Raw genomic sequence first — 23,405 nt, forward strand, 5'->3', positions numbered from 1 at the left:
ACCAGCTGTGTTACCGTTTTATTAACAGGACAATAAGATGATCAATACAAGCTGATGATTACTCCCTGCCCTGTCTAGGCGAAGAGATGGGATGTTTGTCCCTGTCCTCGTTGTCGTCTACACTTCAGTCCTTCATGGAGGGTTCTAGCCTAGGCGAGTTCGATACCCGTTTGTCCATGTTACTCAGCTTTCACTGCCACCTCCTTCTGCTCTCTACTCAGCCTGGACAAGGTAAGCTTTCACTTCTCTTTGTGACAGAATACTATACCGGACACATTTATGGTCACAAGTTTACATTCCAGGGTTCCATGTTAAGCCTTTTTTTAAGCCTAGGGTGACGAACTGTGTCCCGTGTAGCGCGGGACGCGCGCAGCGTTTGAAGCTCAATTCACAGGATGCTGCTAATGCTGCTAATTCAAAGGATATACGTTTACGCGCTACGCGGGACAGTTGGTCACCCTAGTGGTGCCCGCCCACCAAATTGAAGGAGAAGTAATTGGTTCCCGGAGCCTAGAATGAACATCAGCGCAAAAGTTTTTTTTTTTTTTTTTTTTTTTTTTGGCTGGCCCAAAGGAATTGAGAAATTGAAGAACCATTAAAAAGTGGCATTGAATCAAAGAACTAGAATCTGAACCAGAAGCATCCAAATTCAAATGTTGCCCAATCTTATATGACAGTGACGCCTACATTTCCAATAAATGCTGGCTGTGCTGTAATGGTGCCCATCGGCTGCACGAATACTGGTATTTAATGCTACAATCTAGTGCAACCAGTGTGAGACACAAATAGATATACGCTTCTCTTCTCAACCAAATCCCGTTTCAACCAGAAAATTCGAGAATCTTATGTCTCAGAACTCGTCCAAAAATTCGGCTCTCAACCAAACTGAAAAAAGCCGAGCGTACCTGAACGCGACTCACTCGTGGGGAAAAAGCCGACCGTGCCTGAACGCGACACTCACTCGGGAGCCGAGCTAACTCGAATGCCCAGGATGCTTCCTCCATAGCACATTCGTGTTCAAAGTTCGTTCGGAGCAGACCTGTTCATTGTTATTTACGTAAATCTTTTTTTTTAGTTTTGCATCGTATTAGCCCCTAATCATGCTCAATCATGGTCCAAAAAAAGCAAGTGCAAGTGGTAAAGCTGATGAAGAAAAGAGGAAAGTAGTGCGCAGAACTATTGAATTTAAAAAAGAAATGTTTGCATTTTTTTTTCATCACTTTTCGTATTGACAGCAGATTCATTGTAGCCTTATCATGTAGCCTTGACTGTTACAACAAATGTCCAAACTGAATTAGAGCCAGACAATCTTTCACTTTCTCATAAATAAAGATGAGATCATCATATTGTTGTTTTACTATTTCATGTTTTTACTTCTAGCCATTGAAATCTTTTGGATACTATGCACTTAAATTGAGCAATCATCATAGATATTTTTACTATGCAGCTTTTTTTTTGTTTTTTGTTTTTTTAGTGTGACGTTACATTCTTTCCTTTCACAAGGACTGGCTTGTATGTTGAAATATAATCCATCAATTGTCAAACATTGCTAGATTTTATACTGCAAAAAAGAAATCATAACATGCAAAAATTAACTACACAGACAGAAGTAATATTTGATTCAAGGGTTATATAATACAGTTTAGAGACACTAAAATGAAATATTAATTGAAACCTTATTAGCTCAACAAAAGGACACCAAAAAAACGCACACAAGTAAATGCCATATTCTATCCATTGCAGCCATTTTGTGTCAGAGAAAGATGATGCCTGAAATGGTAACCAGTAATGTCCATGCCCTTGTAAAGAGAACAAACTTTGGGTCAGAGCTGCCAAAAAGGCTGTGTGTCAAGAACACGTTCTGTATTTGTGTAGCTAGACTTGAAGAATTGGCTGGAGGTGCCCTGGAGCAATTTGTTGTCCAGCCGTGACTTAACTGTGCGCTATAACTAATCCATGTTCGACATGCATATGTTTTTGTTTTTGTTTTTTTGGTAGGTCAGGAAAGTTGTCAGGATGCTTTTGAAGCATTTGGGTAGCTTCTGTAGCCACTGCAGATTGCTACCCCGTGTTTGCTGCAGAGCCGTGAAGCTAAGGCATCCGGTGCAGATGATTCCTTGTGACCCCGTCACACCAGCGGAGGCTACATGGTTAAACAAAAAGAGAACACTAATTTTAATCTCTTTCAAATGTGTACGGCATCAGCATTGCATCACGTGTAGTACAACATCAAATCACGCACACCTGAAGCTGGAGATAGTCGTGGAGACGCGGCAGCTCATACATGACCTCATGCTCGTGCTTACGAATGAAGAAGGAATGGAGCTGGAAGAAGTTTAGGGAAAGACAGCAGCACTGTCACGAGGTCAGCTGAGGGGGAGGACACCACAGAGCGATGACGTTGCCCCGACTGCGCACCAGTTGACAAGCAACCACAGCCACTGATCGTGTAGCTCTTTTCTTCATTCACGTATTCTGGTGTTGAAAGCAGGCCCCATCCCTTGGTGTTATGCAAGTAGATGAACAGGGTTGAATGCCTTGTCAGAGATGGATGAAGGGGGAACAAAAAGGAGAAATAGAGGAACATTTGTTTTAGATGGCAACTTGCAATGGTGTTCACACTGCATGAAAAAAAATCACATACGTGTGACAAAATCGGAACTGCAGTGTGAACGTAGGCCAAATTGTGGCAATACTTGACGGCATATAATTTTTTATAGCACAATATAGATCAAGACAGTCGATGAACAGGCGTATGCAACACAGGGATGACGCGGCTGGACAAAAACTTCCAATATGACAGTGTACATGCTGTGTCATCCTTTTTATACATAATCGGCTTTAACTTTTTTTTTTTTTTTTCCGGGGAGTCAGATGCCATTGATATTGTAATGTTCATATAGCCTTTTGCCCAGACCGTAGCATCTTGTTGAGTTTTAGAGGAATTGGCCAGTTTGACTGACCGTGCTGCCCGTAGTGAGTGGGCACATTAGGCGTTTTTCCACCTCCAGAAATTTTGGAGTTTACTTTTCAGTTTACCTTGGTAAAATTCAGTTTGCACGTTTTTCCACCAACAACAATTACCAGGGTAATTATATTCCCCAGGGGACATCCAAGTACTATCTTAGCAGCAGGGTCTTGCTGAGCCAGGCAGGAACTTTGAGGGGGCGGGCTGCAATGGCCATGGCTGATTGGTCAAATTTGGGGGTGTTGTTTTTACATCGGCTGGGCTCAATCAAACTCATTTGAATTAATTACCGAGAACTCTAAGACAGCTGGGAAGCTGTGGAAAAACAATTCTATCTATATTCCCTGCTGAACTTTTACAACCAAGAACTCCCTTTAACCAGAACTCAAAGTTCCTGGGCTTGTTGGTGGAAAAACACCTATTGTGCACTTGTGAAACATGAAATACAAACTAGAAAAATCCGTTCAATACATGTCTCCAAGCTAGCGTTTTGTTTTTCGTTTTTGAAATATGATTTCAATGCTTGTGCTGCTCCAAGCAGAGCTGCACTTCTCCAAACAGATTACGCTCCGCCACAAAGCGCTCTCTCACTTTAGTGTATGTGTGTCAGTGTGAATTTATGAATGGTACCTCGGGGAAAAAAAACTTTGCTGACACGTCTTATGATGAATTACGATGGATTACAAGCAAATGTGCATGTTGGCATATCAATGTTGACAACTACGAATAATTACGAACATAAATGCGACATATTATGACCAAATCCGAACCCTGTCTTTCAGCAACGTTCGCAACTCAGTGGGATAGGAGCTTTAAGTCTTTACCAAGTACATCAGCTCTTAACAATATTCTTATTATTGTTGCACCTTCTCTGTGAATACTTAAAATATTGGCCTGTTATATTGCAGATCATCAAAATCATGTCCTACTGAATAAATCACTACCCCAAACTCGAACAATCCGAAGATGTTTTTCACCCTAGATTATTATAGTGATTGATGTTGATTTACGTTTTTATTATTTAAAGCACCATTTTTTTTTTTTTAATGCCATGGTTTGTTTGACTTTCAGGTTGGAAACGTAATAAACATCATTAATATTTGCTTTATCTTACAGATACATTGGCTAATCTTCTGTGGAACCTGCACAAATACTACTGTCAATTTTCAGACTATATTCAGAACAAAATCAGACAGGCCAGACAGCCAATTGAGAAGGATCTTAAGGTACATAATATTTACTATATAAGATACAGAACTTGTAGTGTAATAATAATAATAATAATAATAATAACAATAATAATAATAATAACAATAATAATAATAATAATAATAATAATAATAACAATAAAATCAGTACAAATGAATCGCTAATGATATTTCATTTGCCTCAGGATTTTGTCAAGATCTCCAAGTGGAATGATGTTAGTTTCTGGTCCATCAAACAGTCAGTGGAAAAGACACATCGGTAAGATATCAGTTAAAATATGTGCCGCTGTCCACAGTGTGTTTCCAGCAATTATTTAAAATGTCTTTTCTTTGTAGGACCCTCTTCAAGTTTGTCAAGAAGTTTGAGGAGATTCTGAATGATCCCTGTGTTACTGTTCTGGTAGAACAGAAAAACAGCGCCTCCCTCGTTAATACCGATATACATCCAGAGGAAACACAGATTCAGCGAATTCATCAGGCACTCAAACAAGCCCTGCTAGAAAAGGACAGAGACCAGCAGGTTTGGGTCTTATCTTAGCTCGTAAACATCTCAGTTAAGTGTGTTGATGGTGATCTGGGGATTTCAGAATGAGAGACAAAATGAGGGCATCGAGTTGGAATCACTGCAAAGACGTCTGCCTGTCCTAACCAGAAAGATGAAGAAAATATGTGTCCAACACCTAAAGAAACACTCAGCAATGGAATTGACTGACGATCTGGACTTCTTCACTGGTAATCTACATGGATTTCAAATCAAAAGGCGTTTTGTATCCTCCATAATTTAGCATCATTGTTTTTATCACGTTTATTTTATTTTTTTGTAATGTAGCAATAATAAATTGTGGCCTCCAGTTGATAAACTGAACAATACAAATCATATGAAACTTAATTTTGAAAGAAAAGGTTGATGATAAATTGAGGTTGTGGATAAATTCAACAGATTTATTTATTTTTTTTGTCAAATTTGGACCAAACCGAGCAAAGAAATTCCCAATCCTGCACAGCAAATAGTACTTATACTGACTTAATTGAAAGAAATCCGAGTTCAGTTGTTTTTATAGCCTGTTGATTTAAAAGTTAATTACTTTTAAATATATGGTTGTAAAGAAAAAAACAATCGACTGACTGTGATCAAATTGATATAAAGATAGTAAAGAAAATATTTCTAGGACTCTCCAAACCACTTATAATGCCAATTTATCATTTCAAGCTGGGCAATTTCCAAATAAAATTAAATCTGCAAAAGTCATCCCGATCTACAATACTTGTGACAAGCACAACTTTACAAACTATAGGCCTTTCTCCCTTCTTCCACAAATCTCCAAATTTCATGAAAAACCAGCGGTCGCTGCTCGGGCCCTATTAATAATAACTAGAGCTGCGAGCAGCTATAAAGGGCCCTCGCAACCCGGGCCGCGTTGGGGTACTTGCACGTCGGGGTACTGGCATGTTGGGGTACTGTTTCATACGAAACAGTCTAAATGTAAATGTTTTTGCCATGCTTTGTGTTTGCAAAGTTTCGTAGAAAGGCCAAAAATGATGCGCAATTAACAAAATAAAATCAAAATGGCTTAAAAGGGCTTATTGTTAGGTTTGGCACATGGCTACAGAATACTTTTTGTAGGTATTAGACTGATAGGTATGCTCCCAATATTCACACATCTAGCTGAATCATATAATCGGAAATACTTCATAAAAATGTCTAGAGGGCGCTATTGAGCCATTTTTTTTACAAATTGCACAATAAATCTCTAAAATATTCATGTTCGTGACAGGTCTGATGTGTGTGCAAAGTTTTGTGAGTTTTGACCCATGTTTAGGCTCTCAAAAAAAGCATTTTTCTTTACAAACAATGCATCGCTACAGCAAAGGCGTGCGACAAAATAAATAACTTTTCATTTTGTAAAGATGAAACATGCCAAAGTTGAAACCAATCTAAGTTTTGCAGGAATTTGTTAAAATATGACCCCTGTAAAAGGCCCCAAAAAATGGCTACAAATACCAAAATAAATCAAAATGGCGGACTTCCTGTTCGGCATATGGCTACAGAATACCTTTTTGTAAGTCTTAGGCTGATAGGTATCCCATTTTTCACAAATCTAGCTAAATCATACAATTGCAAAAGCTTCATAAAAATGTCTAGCGGGGGCTGTTGAGCCATTATTGCAAATTGCACAAGAAATCTATAAAATATTCATGTTTATGCCAAGTCTGATGTGTGTGCAAAGTTTCATGAGTTTTCGCACACAATTGGACCAAAAAACAAAGCAACGTTTTCCCGCTCTCATTTCGTCTCTCAAACTCTTCATCTGTCTACGCATCTCTTCGGTCTGCATCGCCGCCTTTTCATCAATCTTGGTCATCAATTCAGTTTTCATGGACTTGATTTCACGTAACAGTGCCGCTTGTCCCAGGCTAGCGTCAGACGCCGATTCATTAGCTTTCGTGTTAGCAGCCTTCGGTGCCATGGTTAAGTGCTCGAATTAAACAAATGCGTACACAATCCGGTTTAATATTTACGGAAATCAAACTTACACGGGTCCCGTAAGGCAGTGGATGAAAAGAACCAGTCTTGTTGACCAAATCACGGTCAATGTGGGGGAGCTCAGCGAAACGTGTCTACAGAAGTCATCCCTCTGAAGTTAATTACTTTTATAATAACTTAATATAATAAGCGAGCTCGTGCACGGAGAAACAGGGAGGAAGAAGGGATGGAGAGGTGGGAGTAAAGGTACACATGGTTGGCCTTCGCAATTTGCATTGTGTACAGGTTTAGATCCTCTTTTTCTGTTCAGTTAATTACTTTGTATAGTTTAAAATGAAAAGAAAAAAATGACCCCAATATTTGGACATGGACAAATTCTTAATGCCATACGCAAACATTTATTAAATGTTTTACTTTAACTCATTTACTCCCAATAACGTATAAATATGTTTTTTTTAATGTTCTAAGTGTCCCAAAGACTTATTTATACGTTTTGTTTTGTTTTGTTTTTTTATGCTAGAGCATACAGAAGGCTTTGATGCAGCCTCTCAACTGCAAAGAACGGTTGCAGAAATGGTAGTTATTACACAAACGGCCAGAAGGTGGCAGCAGAGCAAAGGAGATCAACCAGGGCCATGTAGAAAAAAAGCTCAATTACTTACAATTTTAAATAGATTTGTGAAAACTGATGAAACTTAGCTCTCTTCTAATGCTAATTGCTGCAAAACAGATAGAAACATAATTTTTTTTCCTGATGAAAGAAGAGACTTTAATCTTTCTTTTGATAGGTTTCATGCTTTTATAGCAATAGAACACAATATTCTGTGGGCCTTGCAAAATCAGTCAAAATCCAGTAAAACAGCCGGGAGCGAACGGGACTGCTTCTGTGAAAATTGCTGGGAGTGAATGAGTTCATGCATGTAGTTATGTTTATTGCACACAACATGTGCTACCTTTAACGTAACTATCAGTTATCAAGATAAAGGATCATCTGCGGTCAAAATTAATAGTGATTAATCTGCATTTTACCGAAGAGGATTAGGGCCTGTGAAGAGACCAAAAAAACGTTTGGCAGGATTCTCACTTTATTCTCCGACTTCTGAAAGTGAGAATTCTGACTTTAAAGTGAGAATAACAGTCGCACTAATAAAGTCAGAATTCTGACTATATTCTGTGAATAACACTAATAAAGTCAGAATTCTGACTTTAAAGTGAGAATTCTGACTATATTCTGAGAATAACACTAATAAAGTCAGAATTCTGACTTTAAAGTGAGAATTCTGACTATATTCTGAGAATAAAGTCAGAATTCTCACTTTAATTCTCACTTTTTTTTTTCAGTTCTAAATTTTTTCTGTGATAAATATGCCATTTATTCGTCATTTGTCATTTTTTTCTTCCTGTTAGGCAAAGTCTGTTGAATATGCTCATATATTTGACCCCAAAAACATGTTTGTTTTTTTCTTCATCTTCTTCCTGTTAGGCGAAGTCCTCAGAAATCTGAAAATCCTGCAGGGCCTCACCATTGACTTGTCAGTGGAAAAAGAGAAACAGATAGCTCAGGTGAAACACATACTGCAGCAGAAGCAGAGAGCTCTGTCTGGCCTGTTCAAAACGCTCACAGAAATAGGTTTGTTTAACATGTTAACATTTTTAGAAGCGTGATAGTCTCAAACGCTGATATTTTCTCTCCCTTCTGTGCCCATAAGGTCTGTCATACCGTAAAGGGTTGATATGGAGCAAGACAGCTGACCAGGAGGAAACCCTCTGTATACAGCCACTGGATCTGAACACGGCCCTTGCCACTTTCATGAACCCTGAGTCTACTGATATCACGTAAGCTTCACTTATTCATTTCTAAAAAAAAACATTTGCCCCCCAGGTCACTTAGAGGTCCATAGTAGAGGGTGACACGGGAGTGGATTTTTACTCCCATCCATCCATCTATCCATCCATCCATCCATCCGTCCATCCATCATCCATCCATCCATCCATCCGTCCATCCATCCATCCATCCATCCATCCATCCATCCTCGTAACCGCTTGCGAGAGATGTTTTCTTCTAACTGGGGTGAGGGGGGTGGGGGGTGGGGGGGCATGACAGAAAATAGTTGAGAAACACTGTTTTAGGCAATGAGTTTCCCTGATTGGTATTTTTTGTAAAAGTATATATACACATTGTTCGTTGTACTCATTGCACAATGTTGCTTTTATTGTCCATAGAGGCTATCAAAAATAAATACAATAAAAAGTACATATGTTTGGATAGGTCTGATGCCAGTGAACATTTTGAGTGGTAGAAAGTAAAAGAATATTAATAAATGACTTAGTTGTCACACTCAGAATGATTTTACAAATTTTGTGCAAAATGCCGTATGTGGGGTATTTTTTGTTATGCCTAAAGGGCGAGGTGGCGCTGTATTTCTGACTGAATGTTGTTATAGAAGCCTTGACTATAAACATACATGTCAAGTTTGGGATTTTTTGGAGCATGTACCGGGGAGTTATTAAGCATACCCTTTTTCATTACGCAGGAAATATGAAATCAAGTCAAGTCAATAGCTGCTTTTCCACCAACAAGCCTAGGAACTTGGAGTTCTGGGTAAAGGGAGTTCTTGGTTGTAAAAGTTCAGCAGGCAATTTAGAATTGTGTTTCCACAGCGTCTGAGAGTTCTCGGTAATTAATTCAAATGATTTTGATTGAGTCCAGCCGATGTAAAACCAACGGCCCCAAATTTGACCAATCAGCTGCGGTCAAAGACGCACGTTAGTTACACAAATGCCTTTTGGTGGGTGTGCGTTGTCATTAAAAATACACATGCATAGACACGCACACACACGCGCACATGGTGCCAGCATCTGCTAGTTTGCCCCAAGCACGACATGAGTAGCCCACAGATCTGTTCTAAAAATAGTTAGCCAGTGATGGGACACTGACTTATGAAGAAGCATTCAAACAAAAGAATATTAACATCTATGTTGTGTATTTACTTACACTTGACATGGAGCATGGGCGGGCACAACACTTTGATCTTAATGTATGCAGCTCTTTAGCTAAATGTATATCTGTGTCGTTTTCATTGCTTCAGTGCTTCGTGATTTCTGCATTTCTTTGTTGATGTTGTAGGTTGTTGTCAGAGTTGATCATCACATGGGATGGATGTCAACGTTACTTCTACCGTTCATGGGCTCGGATAAATGTCCTGAAGACAGCACTTCAGCATGCTAACAAAGTAAGAAATATTTTTGTTGTTGCCTGGTCAATGGATTGTGGAATCAAAAACACTCACTCACTATGGCCAGCAGATGGCAGCATTGTATCTCTTTTCAATGGGCTGCGGGTGTATGAAGTTGCAATGAAACATGAGGAAATCTGATGAAATAGAACATTTTCAAGGATGATATAAATGATCAAAGCCTTTGTCATATTAGTTTTTTGTTTTTTTTGATAAAGTGCGGCAGTAAAAGAGTTAATTAATTAAAAAGGCTTTTTTTAATCAACATTTTTTGCCCGCCAAATTAGAAGAGCAAGTGTTGTTAATTCTTTCAACATTTAATGTTATGAGGACATTGTCAACATTTTTTTGATCCACTGCACACGCTCATCCCACGCTCCATCCTCTTTTTCTAATCAATTAATTACTTGCATAATTAAATATATTTTGACATGAACAAATATTCTGAATGTCATACACATACATTTATTAAATGCTTTACCTTAATGTGTGTGTGTGTATATATATATATATATATATATATATATATATATATATATGTTTATGTTTATGTATATGTGTATATATTTATATATGTATTTGTATATATATATATATGTATATGTTTATGTATATGTATGTATATATATATATATATGTATATGTTTATGTATATGTATATATATATATATATATATGTATATGTTTATGTATATATATATATATATATGTATATGTATATGTATATATATATATGTGTATATATATATATATATATATATATATATGTATATATATATATATATATGTATATATGTATATATATATATATATATATATATATATATGTATGTATATGTATGTATATGTATATATATATATATATATATATATATATATATATATATATATATATGTATGTATGTATATACTAGGGTTATATTGTATAGGTTTGTCAGTCGATTAATTTTTTAAATGTCTATTAACAGCATGACTTGAGTGATTGACTCATGGTAATCGCAAATTTATCACACATTTTATTTACAAAATAATACATTTTTTGTGTGCGTGTCTGTTGTAGGATCTGGGTCTGGGAAACATAGAGCGATGCCGAGGTTTTTCATCTCACCTCTTCAACCTACTCCTCAGGCAGAGGCAGCGACTGGCCAAGCTCACTGAGCAGTGGGTCCGTTTGAGGTTTGTTGCTTGTCTCGCACACAGATATTTACAGCCGCTTGAAAAAGTGTTCATATCCCTTGAGTTGTTCAACATTTTGGCACGGTACAATCACAAACTGGACAAAAATTGTATGTGAAAGTTAAACACAAAGTAGCACACAATCATGAAGTGATAGCACGATATTGGTGGCTGACAATTATCAGCAATTATCAACCAATTTGATGCCATACAGATAAAGCAGATAAGAAAGAATGCCGCCGATAATGATAGACTTGCCGCTTTGGCCCATCTATTGTGGTTGTGGTTCAAGTTGTGCCCAACTCACACACTCAACCCAACCCCTCCCAGTACGCATACTGATCGGAGCGGAAGTCAGGTGATACTTTACTCCTGGATCCCCAAAGGTACCCAAGAACCTCAAAAATCCCACTGGGTATCCTAAATACCAGCCACAATTTGCCCTCAAAAAATCCCCAGAGAGCCTAAAAAGTCTCCAAAAAGGCAAAGTGCCCCATGATGGGGAGCCCCAATCGCTTTGAAGCCCCTGGGGAAAATGGTGGCCCCAATTGGTATCAACCCCTTCCCGGCCATCTGCACAGAGCAGCTTCTCTTTGCAGAGGCACTCTTCAAGCCAATAATACTAATAAATGTTACATATGTGTAAAGAACTATGTCAGAGTCCAGTATGAACTGGAGAGGTGGATACCAAGATCACGGGCAACAGAGGAGTTTGACAGGATTTATTACAGTTAAAAAATAGGGGAAATAACAAAAAGCACTGGACCAAGCTAGGATGGAAAAAATGGGAGAAACACAAGGTGCTTGCAAAAGGCAAGATGAAAAAATCTACTAGTAACTCAATGGCTCTTAATTAATAAACATAACAGGCAAAAAGTCACAACACAAAATAACGTAGCAAAACTTACGAGAGCAAAACTAAACTAGAGCAAAGTACACAAGGTAATGGCTGTAGATTTGGGAGAATAATCCGACGTCGTCCAGGCGACGTCAGAGTCCTTATAAAGGCCTAATGTTGATGCACCGCCGGTGCGGCGCCAGGAGAAACGCCCCCTCAATCACTCAGAGACTGGAAAAAAAAGAGAAGAGCAACACTGAGAGCCCTGCATCATGACAAACTAATACCTATTGATTGTGAATTATTACAAAATTAGGTCTACATCAGGCCTGGCAATTCAAACAAATATAGCAAATTTAGTCATTAATTCTGAGGCTTCAAATCAAAGGTTCAACTGATCTTCAACCCACAATCCCGTTACCTTCTTGTGACATGACTGGCACATTCGTAACATCACATTTTGCACCATCAACCCCGTGACACACTCCTAATAACTTTTTTAAATGGTGGCACAATGATATCACACTGCAATCGACCTGTCCATGTCATGTTACACAACATACTCTAAATAGCCCTTGTCATTATTAACTCTTTTACTGCCACACGTTATCCAAAAAACAAGCCCCACAGTGCTGCCGATTTTAGCTCATCTTTCAGGGCAAACAGAATATTGTGTTCTTTTAACACATATACATGAAGGATCGAAATCCATTCTTTCATTAGAAAAAAAAAAGTATCTTTCTATCTTATTCCGTTCTTAAAGGGGCTGTCTGCCGGATTCACTCAGGAAAATGCACTTTTTAAATACAGGATGTACACACTTTAACTTTCTCTTAGTATACACATCTGTGTTTTTGTTAATGTTTTGTGGTAATTTCGTCCTAAACCCCCACCTCCCCAGCCTGTATTTTGCCATTTTGTGTTTGTTTTGTAAATAGCGGGACGTTTCAGTGGAAAGACAGTGTTTACAACCCTCCAGCCAATCGCAGAGCGGGGGGTGGCGTGTCGCAAACGGGGCTGGGCGAACGTGTCAGCTGCGTGACGTCACTCACAGAAGCTTACGTGTGTGAATGAGTGAGTGAAGAAAAAAAAAAATCCGTGCGTGCTTTCAAATTGCTGCGGGAGTGACGTCACGTAGCTGACACGTTCGCCCGGCCCCGTTCACCCGGCTCCGTTTGCGACACGCCATCCCCCGCTCTGCGATTGGTTGGAGGGTTGTTGTTTTTTTTGTTTTGTTTTGGGGGGGTTTCTCAATGGGCAGTGCAATGTCTAAGTAGAGCGCTGCCTGGTCATTGTGTTGTGAAATCCCAAAACATCCACTAACTATGGCCAGCAGATGGCAGCATTGTATATCTTTTCAATGGGCTGACGATGTATCAAAATTACAATGAAACCTGATGAATCTGATGAAATAGACCGTTTTCAACAATGACGTGAATGATCAAAGTGTTTGTCACTTTAAATCTAATTCAGAGCGTCACTAAACAAGAAAAATATTAGTGTCAAAGTCACTGTTTGCAAAAAATGTATCGTCACAAAAAGCTTGTTTTCTTCATTTTGTTTTTCTGTTTTCGCTTACGTCACTCAAATGACCTAATTTCAAATGGTGATTACTAAAGAACGGAATAGGGTAGAAACATACATTTCTTTTTATGTTTATGTAGTCGTAGCGCACAATATTTTGTTTGCCTTGAAAGATGAGTGACAAAGCTCGAAATCGGCTGGCACTGTTGGGGTTGTTTTTTTGGAGAACGTTTGGCAGTTGTAGCGATAATTGGGTCGTCTTTTGGACGAATGAATAATCTGGACGTTACAGAGGTAAATTATATTTACCTCGATAACCTCTAGGGGCACCACGTTGGTTTTGCTTTGGGTTAACAGGAGCAGACAACGACCAAAATCCTTCTTTCATCAGTCATTTATAATCTAAAGTCTCCACACTCGATATTCAGTGGTTCGTTCTACTAACAAAAGAATAATAATCCACTCGGAAACACAGATGATTTAGGCGGAATAGAGTTAATAAAACATACATTTATTCACGATTGCTACACTACAGAATCAAAACATTGCCTATCTAACTATTCTACTGTCAGAAGAAAAGAAATAAAAATAAATCTAATGAAAATAAGGAAGGAATGCGAATGGATAAGGAAACAGGGAAAAGAGAAATTTGACCTGCCAGATCTGTGATATGTTTCAAACGTAAGTTGCACGCAGTGGTATCAATTTGGGAATCAAATGCACACTTACGAGCATCGTTTGCGTCGACCGAGCAAAAGGGTCTTGTGAAAAAGGGGGAAAAATAGTCAATGTTCGTTCCAAAAGGAAAGAAAAAAAAAAGTTTTATTCCACAGGCGAGCAAGGGAAGCCGCTCGGGGGCTGACGTAGTTGCGCGGCTCGTCCCTTGATTGGTTGGCGACTCGGCGAGGTTGATTCTCCGGCGAGGTTGATTCTGCCGGGCAGCTGTCCAACTCCAGGTGTTGGAGCTCGGTCCGCTACGCGCCTGCGTACGGGGAAGGCCAGCCGTTGGAGGTGAGCTGGCACCGCGGCGGGGCGCCACCGAATAGCAGGTGGTGCGGGCGGATTAGGTGCAACAACCTTGAGTCTGGCGGTACGTAGCAAGTGTACCCCGGGGCCGCTGAGCTCGCCGCTGGCGGGCACTCCACCGATGGTGAAGAGAAAAAAAAGGAAAAAGGAGTAAAAAAAGTCTTGGGGGTCAGTGTTGCAGTTTGCACCTGCTTTGGCGTGGCGTGAAGCGAGTTTCTGCTCTCGGCAACGGTTGCTGCCAGAAAAGAAAAGGCCACGTGGTTGGCAAGTTTCTTGGAACAAAGAGTTCGAGCAGGCTGGGACACTCGCAGGTTGTGCAAGAGAGTTTTGGAAGAGGCTTGGAAGCAAGAGGCAAGAGAGAGAGCGAGGGGTCCCCTCGTCCTTTTAAAGTCTATGGGCGGGGCTTCAGTAGGTGGTGGCACACCCTTCTGTTCGCTCGTGCAGACTTTAGAAAAAAATTATTAAAGGGAGTAATAATTTGGCATTAAATTTGGTCAGTCTGGCAAATCAGTTTTCCCACACAACCCGTTTAACACACATCGTAATTAATGCATCATAAACTAACTTGTGAGGTAACTTCTACTTGTCTAATCTGACTGAACTGAAAGATATTGATTATCTTTCATTCTTTATGGAGTACAAATAGGGGTGTTAAAAAAAATCGATTCGGCGATATATCGCGATACTACATCGCGCGATTCTCGAATCGATTCAATAATAGGCAAAATCGATTTTTTTTTTTTTTTTTTAGGATTCACACCTTAAGCATGGAAGAATGTTATATGAACGGAACATTAAGCCTTAATATTTTATTTTAATGCTGTTTAAACATGAAACAGATTACAACCTCTATAAGACTGAAATTTCAGATAAATAAATAATACATTTTCATATAAATCTTACACTCTACAAGCTTACTGATTAGTATTTTCTAAATTTGAATGAAAAAAAATCGCAACAATCGACTTATAAATTCGTATCGGGATTAATCGGTATCGAATCGAATCGTGACCTGTGAATCGTGATACGAATCGAATCGTCAGGTACGAGGCAATTCACACCCCTAAGTACAAATGAAATAGGATGTTCATACACACAAAGATATAACATGAATCATTCGTAGTTCAGTTATCTGTCAAGAATTATCATGGTATAAATGTGTAAAATGCGGTTACTTATATGAAATGTCACTAAGGATAGTTCCAATTTTCACCACTTGACGGTGCTGTTGCTCCGTCTAGACAATTCCAGGAGTGCCTGTTTGGAAAGGTGGCGCCAGAATATCCTTTGTGATTGATAAGAAGTCATGAACATTCCTTTGATCAGTCATTTGTGTATTCCAAATCATTGGAGCCATTTGTTCGGGCTCCGAGAAGACAGGCTTGAATACACTCCTTCGGCAGACGCATAAATTCCTTTGTCGCCTGGTCAGCGGCTTCAAAAGAGCTTTGTTGGTGGTTGGGTGACCACCTGCAGAGCTAACCAAGCCTAGATCCTGTCTGGGCAGTGGAATATTTATGCGACTGCAGAGAATTTGCTTTAGGAGAAGCAAACTAAAAAAAAAAAAATTAGAGGGTAGAGTGGGCCTAGGCAATAGTTGTTACAGACCCCCCTTCGTCAAGCGGGATGAATCTTCAGGATGTCCAGGTTGGCGGGTCCAGGCCACGGTCAGACGGCCGGAGTCCCACTCACGCTCTGCTGCAACACTCAAGACATACCACTGGTGCAACTTTTCCCTAACCTCTGCCTGGTTATGTGTATGCAGGGTATGTCTGTGTGTTCTCAAGGTGTCTCTATGTGTATTCAGTTAACAGTGTGTGTCTAACTTGGTACTGTGTCAGCTGACTGAGGGACTCGGGTCCCAAAACAGGCGCGGGCCTGGGAAAGACGCAAGACGCGAAATTCCAAACAAAAGAAAAGGAAGAAAACTTTTCCTAAAGCTATAAGGCTAGTATCATATTATGAGTAACTAGGGGAAAACGAACAGCAAATTAAAGAAAAGAGAGAGAGAACGAAAAAGAGGCTTTCGCCTTCTAAAACTCAAAAACCCGGGACTATACTCAGGCCATAGCTCTCTTATAAAGATGGGGAGGTTGTCTCAGGCACCTGCGTGTCGGTGCAAATCTCCACCCCTGGGGGTGTTGGTCAAAAAAAAAAAAAATCTTAGGTCAGTTAGCGCGACACTATCGTTGCTAGGTACTTAGCTATCGCATCTTCCTATAGCGTAATTAAACACCCAAAAAGTCGTGCGCTATCCAAGAATAACTGAAGGGAAAAGGGGAAAAAAGGGAGGAGGGGAGAAAAAGAAAAGAGAAAAAAAAATCAGAGTATCCTCGGCAGTCACGCTAGACTAAGGGAAGGAAGGCAAAGGGCTTAGTTAGATTAGCTAGACTCACTAACGCTTTAAAAAGAGTACTCTGACCTGCTTTTGAAGGCCTTAAGTACGGGGGAGCTTTTTAGAGCTAGCAAAAAAACTGTTTTCATGCAGCATACCATTCATAAGTATTATAACACCTTGAGTGTACATAATCTTTTGAGTTCAAGTTGCGAATCGTTTTAAAGTTGTCTAGTCTAGTTCTGCATAATGCTATCGGTGTTACAGCTAGGACCGTATCCTTAAGTGTTGCACCAAGCGTCTGCAAATAAGTAGAAAAACACAGTATGCTAACTTCTCGCAATCATTCGTAAGCAATCCTGGTTATTCAATCAAGGCAATTTTCGCTGCACGTCCGGGTTCAACCGTTTCTGGCCGGCTCACCACGGCGGTCATGCACAATATCAGGGTCATCATCATATCACACCATCCTCTAGCAATCAACAAAGACAAGCGGATTAGCGTCGCTCGGTGTGGTATCACTTAGGGGTTTGGTAGGTGCAGCGGGGTGTTGACCCCCCTTTTGCACGTCTGATACTTTTAAACATCGTAGTCAGCTAGGTCGGTCGACGGAGTTTGGCGCGTCTGTCGAGGGTGTCGGTCGGGTTGCTGACTCTGAGTCAGCTGGTGACCCCCCCTTTGTCAGTTTCGCGCGCATGTTGGTCCTGAGATTCGCTCGATCGCGTTCCCAGACGTTCAAAACCGCAGTGACTTTTGATCTGGTTTCAGTGGACCCCACCTCAGTTGGTCCCCCTGACGTCCTTTATTCATCCTAGTTTGATAGGCGACGGGTGACAGTTTGTCGACGATTTCGTAGGGTCCTGCCCACCGGGGAAGAAATTTTCGGGCGATGCCCCTCTGGGCACGCGGAGTAGTAGCATTTGGTTGCGCGAACAAGTAGTACCATACTCGATCACCTATTTCGAACTCGGTTCGTGAGGCTTTCCTATCGTAGTAGGTTTTCTGACCTTCTGCACTTTGCTTAAGCCGTTGTTGAGCAAATGCAAACGTGGCCCGGAGGTGGGCTTGCAAGTCCTCCACGTACTGGGAGGCCGTGTATGCCGTGGCTAGGTTTGTTTCTCCTGGCTGGTACATCAGGTGCAGGGGGAGCGTCATTCGCCGTCCGGTCATCATTTCAAAGGGGGCCACCCCTGTGGATTCGTGAGGGGTGGCTCGAATCGCCATGAGGATCAGTGGGAGTCGGGTGTCCCAGTCCCGATGGTTGGAAACAACAAACTTTTTCAGCAGATTTACCACGGTGCGATTAGTCCGCTCCACCTGTCCTGATGACTGCGGGTGATGGCTAATATGCAGCTGGGCCTTGATTCCGAGCATTTGCCAAAGTTGTTGCATTACCTCGGCTGTGAAGTGGGTTCCCCTGTCTGAGTTAACCCGTGAGGGCAACCCAAAACGGGAGAACACGTGGTTCATCAGCAGGCATGCAGTGGTGTGTGCGGTGTCGTTTGGAGCAGGCAGGCATTCTACCCACTTGGTGAACGCGCAAACTACTGTAAGAAAGTATTTGTTCCCTCTCAGAGATCTGACCAGTGGTCCCACCCAATCAATTTGGAGATCAGACCATGGGAAGGTGACTCCTTTCTGTTGGAGTGGTGCTCTGTGACTCGGGTTTGCTGGCTGAAACCGGCAGCAAACCAGGCATCCTTTGATGTAGGTTGCTACGTCATTATGCATGCGCGGCCAGTATGCCACCTGTTGTAGTGCGGTGACAGTGGCCTTGAATCCACGGTGGCCTGCATAAGGCGCGTCGTGGGCGTATGTTAGCAACACCCCCCTTTGGCTCCGTGGAACCACCAACCGCAGGGCAGGCGGAGACGCGGAGTCATAAACCAGAAGGCCCTTAACGAGACGCAGCCTTTGCAGCACGGAGAGCAAGTCACTGAAGTCGCTGTCGTCACTCAACGCGTCAGGCGACACGGGGTTGGCAACAGGATCAGAAAGGTGCTGAATTATTTTGAAAAGCGCGGGGTCGCCGGCCTGTTGGGCGACCAAGTTGGAGGTTCGGATGGGCGGTACGCACGCCACGGGCCCTGTAGGGGTTCGTGTGGGGGCGTCGCGAGACTCAGCGGCGGCCGCAGCGCGGCGATGCGTGAGAACGTGGACCTCCAGGGTGGGCTGGGTGGGCAGCCAAGCTGTATCAAATGTCCAAGGAGCCCCGTTGAGGGCCCCTTGTTTGGCTAACGTGTCCGTTAGGTCGTTAAAATGTTTGTCAGGTCCCGGGACTTTTGAGTGTCCCCGGACCTTTTTCCAATAGACATGCATATCATTGGAGGCAACCAAATGGTCGCATGTCAAAATGAGGTCGCGGTGTTTAATGGGTTTCTTCGCTGACGGAAGGAGACCATTTCGACGCCACACCGGTAGATGACAGGTGAAGGCGAGGCGGGCATAGTTTGAGTCAGTGCAGATAACCAGCACCGTGACACCGTGTTCAACTGCCAATTTGAGTGTAATCAGGATGCCAGCGATTTCCGCATATTGAGAAGAGTGGGGGCCCAATTGGAATTGCAGTGGTTTGCACGGTGTCGTCCACCCAAGAGATGCCCACCCCAGCCTGCAGCTGGGTTTGGTGGTGGTAAGAGCAGCCATCCACGTAAGCTGTAGGCATGTCTTTGCAGACATGTTCCTCAAAATAGCGGTGACGCGTGAATTCCGGCATCGGTGCCACGGCGACGTCTGTCGGTGGGGTCGGGGAAGTTGACACACAGTTCTGGCAAATCGCTAGATCGGTGCCCAGCGGTAACTTTGCATTTTTCGTGTACCGGACTCGAACATCGTAACTTTGTAACGCCATAAGCCAGCCGGCAATGCGCGCGTTCGTTACGACGCCGTCTCGAATGCGTTGGTTGTTAAGAAAAGTAACCGGATGATGGTTAGTATCAATCGTTACTTTTTGGCATCCAATGTAGTTTGAGAAATGTTTGATTGCCCATACTGTGGAAAGCAGGGCTTTTTCGCAGTCGGAGTATTTCAACTCGGGGCCATTCAACGTTTTACTGGCGTACGCCACGACGTGTTTATCCTGGTCGTACATTTGGTATAGACCCGCACTCAAACAATGGTCGGAGAATCCTGCTTCCAAGAAAAATTCCTTGTTGCTATCGGGGTACGCGAGACAGGGGGCGGAGCCCAGCTTTTGTTTTAGCATATTCATCGCGTTGTTTTGTTCGTCACCCCAATCGAAGGGCGTGTCTTTCTTCAGCAGGTTAGTAAGAGGGCGTGCTATGTCAGCAAAGTGTTCAATGAACTGGCGCGAATAGTTGCACACGCCAAGGAAGCTGCGCAATTTTGACACATCGGTGGGGGTTTTGATGTCAAGAAGGCCTTGAATACGGCTGGATTGTGGTTCAATCCCGTTCGGCCCAACCAAGATCCCCACGTAGTTGACCTTCGTGCGACACCACTGACCTTTCAGGAGGGACAGTTTCCCCGGGTTTTCACCGGTTGCGGTTGCGGTGCGGTTGCGGTGCGGTTGCGGTGCGGTCCGGCGACGCAAGCAATTAGATTCCATTCATTCGAATGGTGCAGTTTACACCGCTTGCGGGTGCGTTGCGTGTCGACTGCGGAAGGCCTGCGGCGTGCCGCAAGCCTTCCGCAAGGATAGACCTATTTTCTATTTTTGCCGGACGCCGCAGCGGTAGGCCTCCGGCAAATGGCAAGCTAGCACAAAACACATGGAGCGGGACAGGAAGACCGAGGCAGTTTCAAAATAAATTTCCGGTTACCTTTCAGAATAAAACACTCGCCAGCTCCTATTTCGCAAGTTTTTCAGCAAAACGTGACGTGGGCGTCGCCGGGCCATGTGCTCATTCACGGTTTAGACACCAGCGAACATGGACGAGGAGAGGTTTATATTGGAGGTGGAAAACCACAAAATAATATATGACATGGCACATCCTTTTTATAAGGACTGTAATGTATTGTGAGTTTGATGTTCGCGATTGCTTGTTGTGCCCGTCTCGCTTGCCGTACTGAGCGGCAGCCGGACGGGGAAGACAGAAATAAAGAGTGGACCCGCACTGACCCGACTCTCGTTATTAATATACTTTACAAGGACAACCAAAAAAAGGATGCTGCATGGAATCTCATAGCAGAAGAAGAAGAAAAAGTTAAATCAAAAGAGGTCCACCTCTCTTTCTGCTTCTCTGTTGAGCACAGACATTCTGTATGTTTGTCGTTGTGAAATGCCACATGATCGCGCGTGCGCGGTCCCGCGAGACACGTTGGGAAGTGGGCGGCGACGGAGCTGCCGGACCGCAGCTGTGCGGAGCCGGTGTGGATTGACAAAAAAATTGACCCGTCCGGAGCACGCAGTCAAGACGCACCGCACCGCAACCGCACCGCAACCGCATCCAGTGAAAACCCGGGGTTTGGCGCCTGCAGAAGACAGCTGTCCAAGAACGTGGTCGATTTCCATCAAGTGGTCATCCAAAGAGGAGCTCCTCATCATAATGTCATCGACATAAATGAGGTTGCCCCTGGCGGCGGCGTCAGGGCACGCCTTGTTGAGGAAGATGTTAAATTCGGCTGGCGAGTTGGCGTAGCCGAATGGACACCGGTTGAAAGTGTACTGTTTGTTGCCAAAGGTGAATGCCAACTTGTATTGATCCCTGGGGTCTACTGGGATCGTCCAGAACCCCGAAGCCACATCAATGGTGGTGAAGAATTTGGCATCTCGAACCTTGGGAAGTTCCTGTTCAAGTTGTGTCATGGGCCATCGCGAAAGAGGAACCTGTTGGTTCAGTTTGCGATAGTCAATGGTTGGTCTCCATGTGCCGTTTGGCTTCAAGACTGGCCACAATGGAGCCGAATAGGTGCTGTTACAGGGGCGAATGATGCCCTTTTCCAGTATGGCGTCGATAGTCTTCTGTACTGGTTCGTAAGAAGCTATCGGAATCTTGTACTGGCGCACGAAAGTTGGAGGAGCGCCGGGCTGGGTCGGGATGCGGACCACATGTAGTGCCGTCAACCCGCAATCCAAGGAGTCCTTGGCAAAAGAGGGTGTGTATTTCATTAACACGGTGCGCAAACGTTCGCGGTCCTGTTCGGACCGGAGCGCGTCGGCGCGGTGCAGAGCTTCTTGGAGGTGCGCCTCGAACTCTGGGTACGGTTGAAGGTCCCCATTTGGAGTCGTGGTTGGTTGAGGTGTCTCTGGGTTTCCAGAGGGAATGCTAGGGGGCGTTGGAGGCAACGCGCTCAAGGCATAAATCACCAGTTGGTCTGTCCCCAGGTCCACCCGGACGATGTCTTCATCTTTGGTGGGACCGGCAGGGTTGACCGTAACAAGCTGAGATGGCCTGGTGAGTCTTCGGCCACCGGTGTCTTCAGTCAAGAACAAGTCAGATGGGATGTGTCCAACCACAGGCACCGTTAGAGTGAAGTCGTGGAAGTCGGAACGGATGAGCAGGCCCAGACGGGTCGCTTTTGGTATGCGAACGTCGTACGAAAGGGGGTTGTGAACCAAGATCAGAGTGGTGAGGGAGGCGTCCACGATGGGCGTGGCCTCCAAGAGTAACGACAGGTTCATGAATTCCGATGAAGGTTGAAAGAAAGCGGAGCGAGCGTTCAAGACCTGGTTAGCTCGCGCCACCAAGCGAATCGGAATGTTGATCGTCGTCGCCGGAGTGATCATTTCATCCTCGTTTAAGACTTCGCAAGCATCTGGGATGGTCTGCCCGGACTTCATGTTTGGAAGACTGGGAACACAAGCTAGCGGTTCCGAGTTGGTGAGGGACCAAAGCACGTTGTTGATGGTGTCCACATGGACGGCAAGACGAACAAGCAAATCTGCACCCACAAAAAGGGTGTGAGGCGCGTCCGGGACAACCAAGAAGTAGTGGGTCAGTGAGCGCTGCTTCCACTGAAGGTTTAAGGCGCACACGCCCACTGCAGTTATTGTGAGAGGGGGTTCCGTGTTCAACGGAAACCGGCAAGACTTGGAGACGAAAAGAATGTTCGGGTCGAGATCTCGCAAGTTGTCAGCGAATGCTGCAGAAATGGCTGATTTGTCAGCCCACAAGGCGAGGACAGCGTCAAGAACAGGTGCACCTTGCACGTGGACACCTCCGATGATGCGCTGGGCGTACCCTATATCAGGCGGTGGTGGGTCAAGGTCACAAAGGAAGGTGTCATGGTTTCTCAGCCGGTCCTTTGTCGGGGACGCGAGGGGTCCTGCCTTGGACTGAGTGGTGTCCCAGCTCCCTGTGGGGGCGTCTGCTTCCCCGTGGGGTGGCTGCGCCCGAGTCACAGTGCAGAGCTGAGCCTGGTCAGGGCCCGAAGGAAATGTCGGCAGGGCCTGCCGCACCTGGGCCCAAATCTGGAGTCTCTGGTAGTCTATGATGGGTTGGAAGCGGAACCACAGGTCTTGGCCAATGAGAAGGGGGACTGACTCAATGGGTCCCACATAGACTGGATGGATGAATTCCATGGGGCCAATGGACCAGTGTACCATCGCGACAGACTCCAGCTTTGTGTTAGTAGGTGAGAAGGCGCTAACGGTAAGTGGGCACCGCAGTAGGCGGAGGGGTCGACTGTTAGCTTGTGACGCGGCGC

The 23,405-nt window shown here is 43.4% G+C and overlaps 1 protein-coding gene across 7 annotated transcripts in view; it reads left to right on the forward strand.

The window, feature by feature from the left end:
* The window catches only part of mdn1 (midasin AAA ATPase 1), a 437,529-nt gene that overhangs the window by 333,701 nt on the left and 80,423 nt on the right, over positions 1-23,405 (forward strand). For all 7 annotated transcript variants that reach the window (XM_077510806.1, XM_077510808.1, XM_077510809.1 and 4 more), the window contains exons 70-78: positions 79-231; positions 4,085-4,194; positions 4,362-4,435; positions 4,513-4,696; positions 4,764-4,908; positions 8,145-8,291; positions 8,371-8,497; positions 9,789-9,894; positions 10,958-11,073. In XM_077510806.1, the coding sequence (XP_077366932.1) occupies positions 79-231; positions 4,085-4,194; positions 4,362-4,435; positions 4,513-4,696; positions 4,764-4,908; positions 8,145-8,291; positions 8,371-8,497; positions 9,789-9,894; positions 10,958-11,073 (1,162 nt within the window). The remainder of the gene's footprint in view (positions 1-78; positions 232-4,084; positions 4,195-4,361; positions 4,436-4,512; positions 4,697-4,763; positions 4,909-8,144; positions 8,292-8,370; positions 8,498-9,788; positions 9,895-10,957; positions 11,074-23,405) is intronic.

This window comes from Festucalex cinctus, chromosome 21 (genome assembly GCF_051991245.1).
Source record: "Festucalex cinctus isolate MCC-2025b chromosome 21, RoL_Fcin_1.0, whole genome shotgun sequence".
Taxonomy (NCBI): domain Eukaryota; kingdom Metazoa; phylum Chordata; class Actinopteri; order Syngnathiformes; family Syngnathidae; genus Festucalex; species Festucalex cinctus.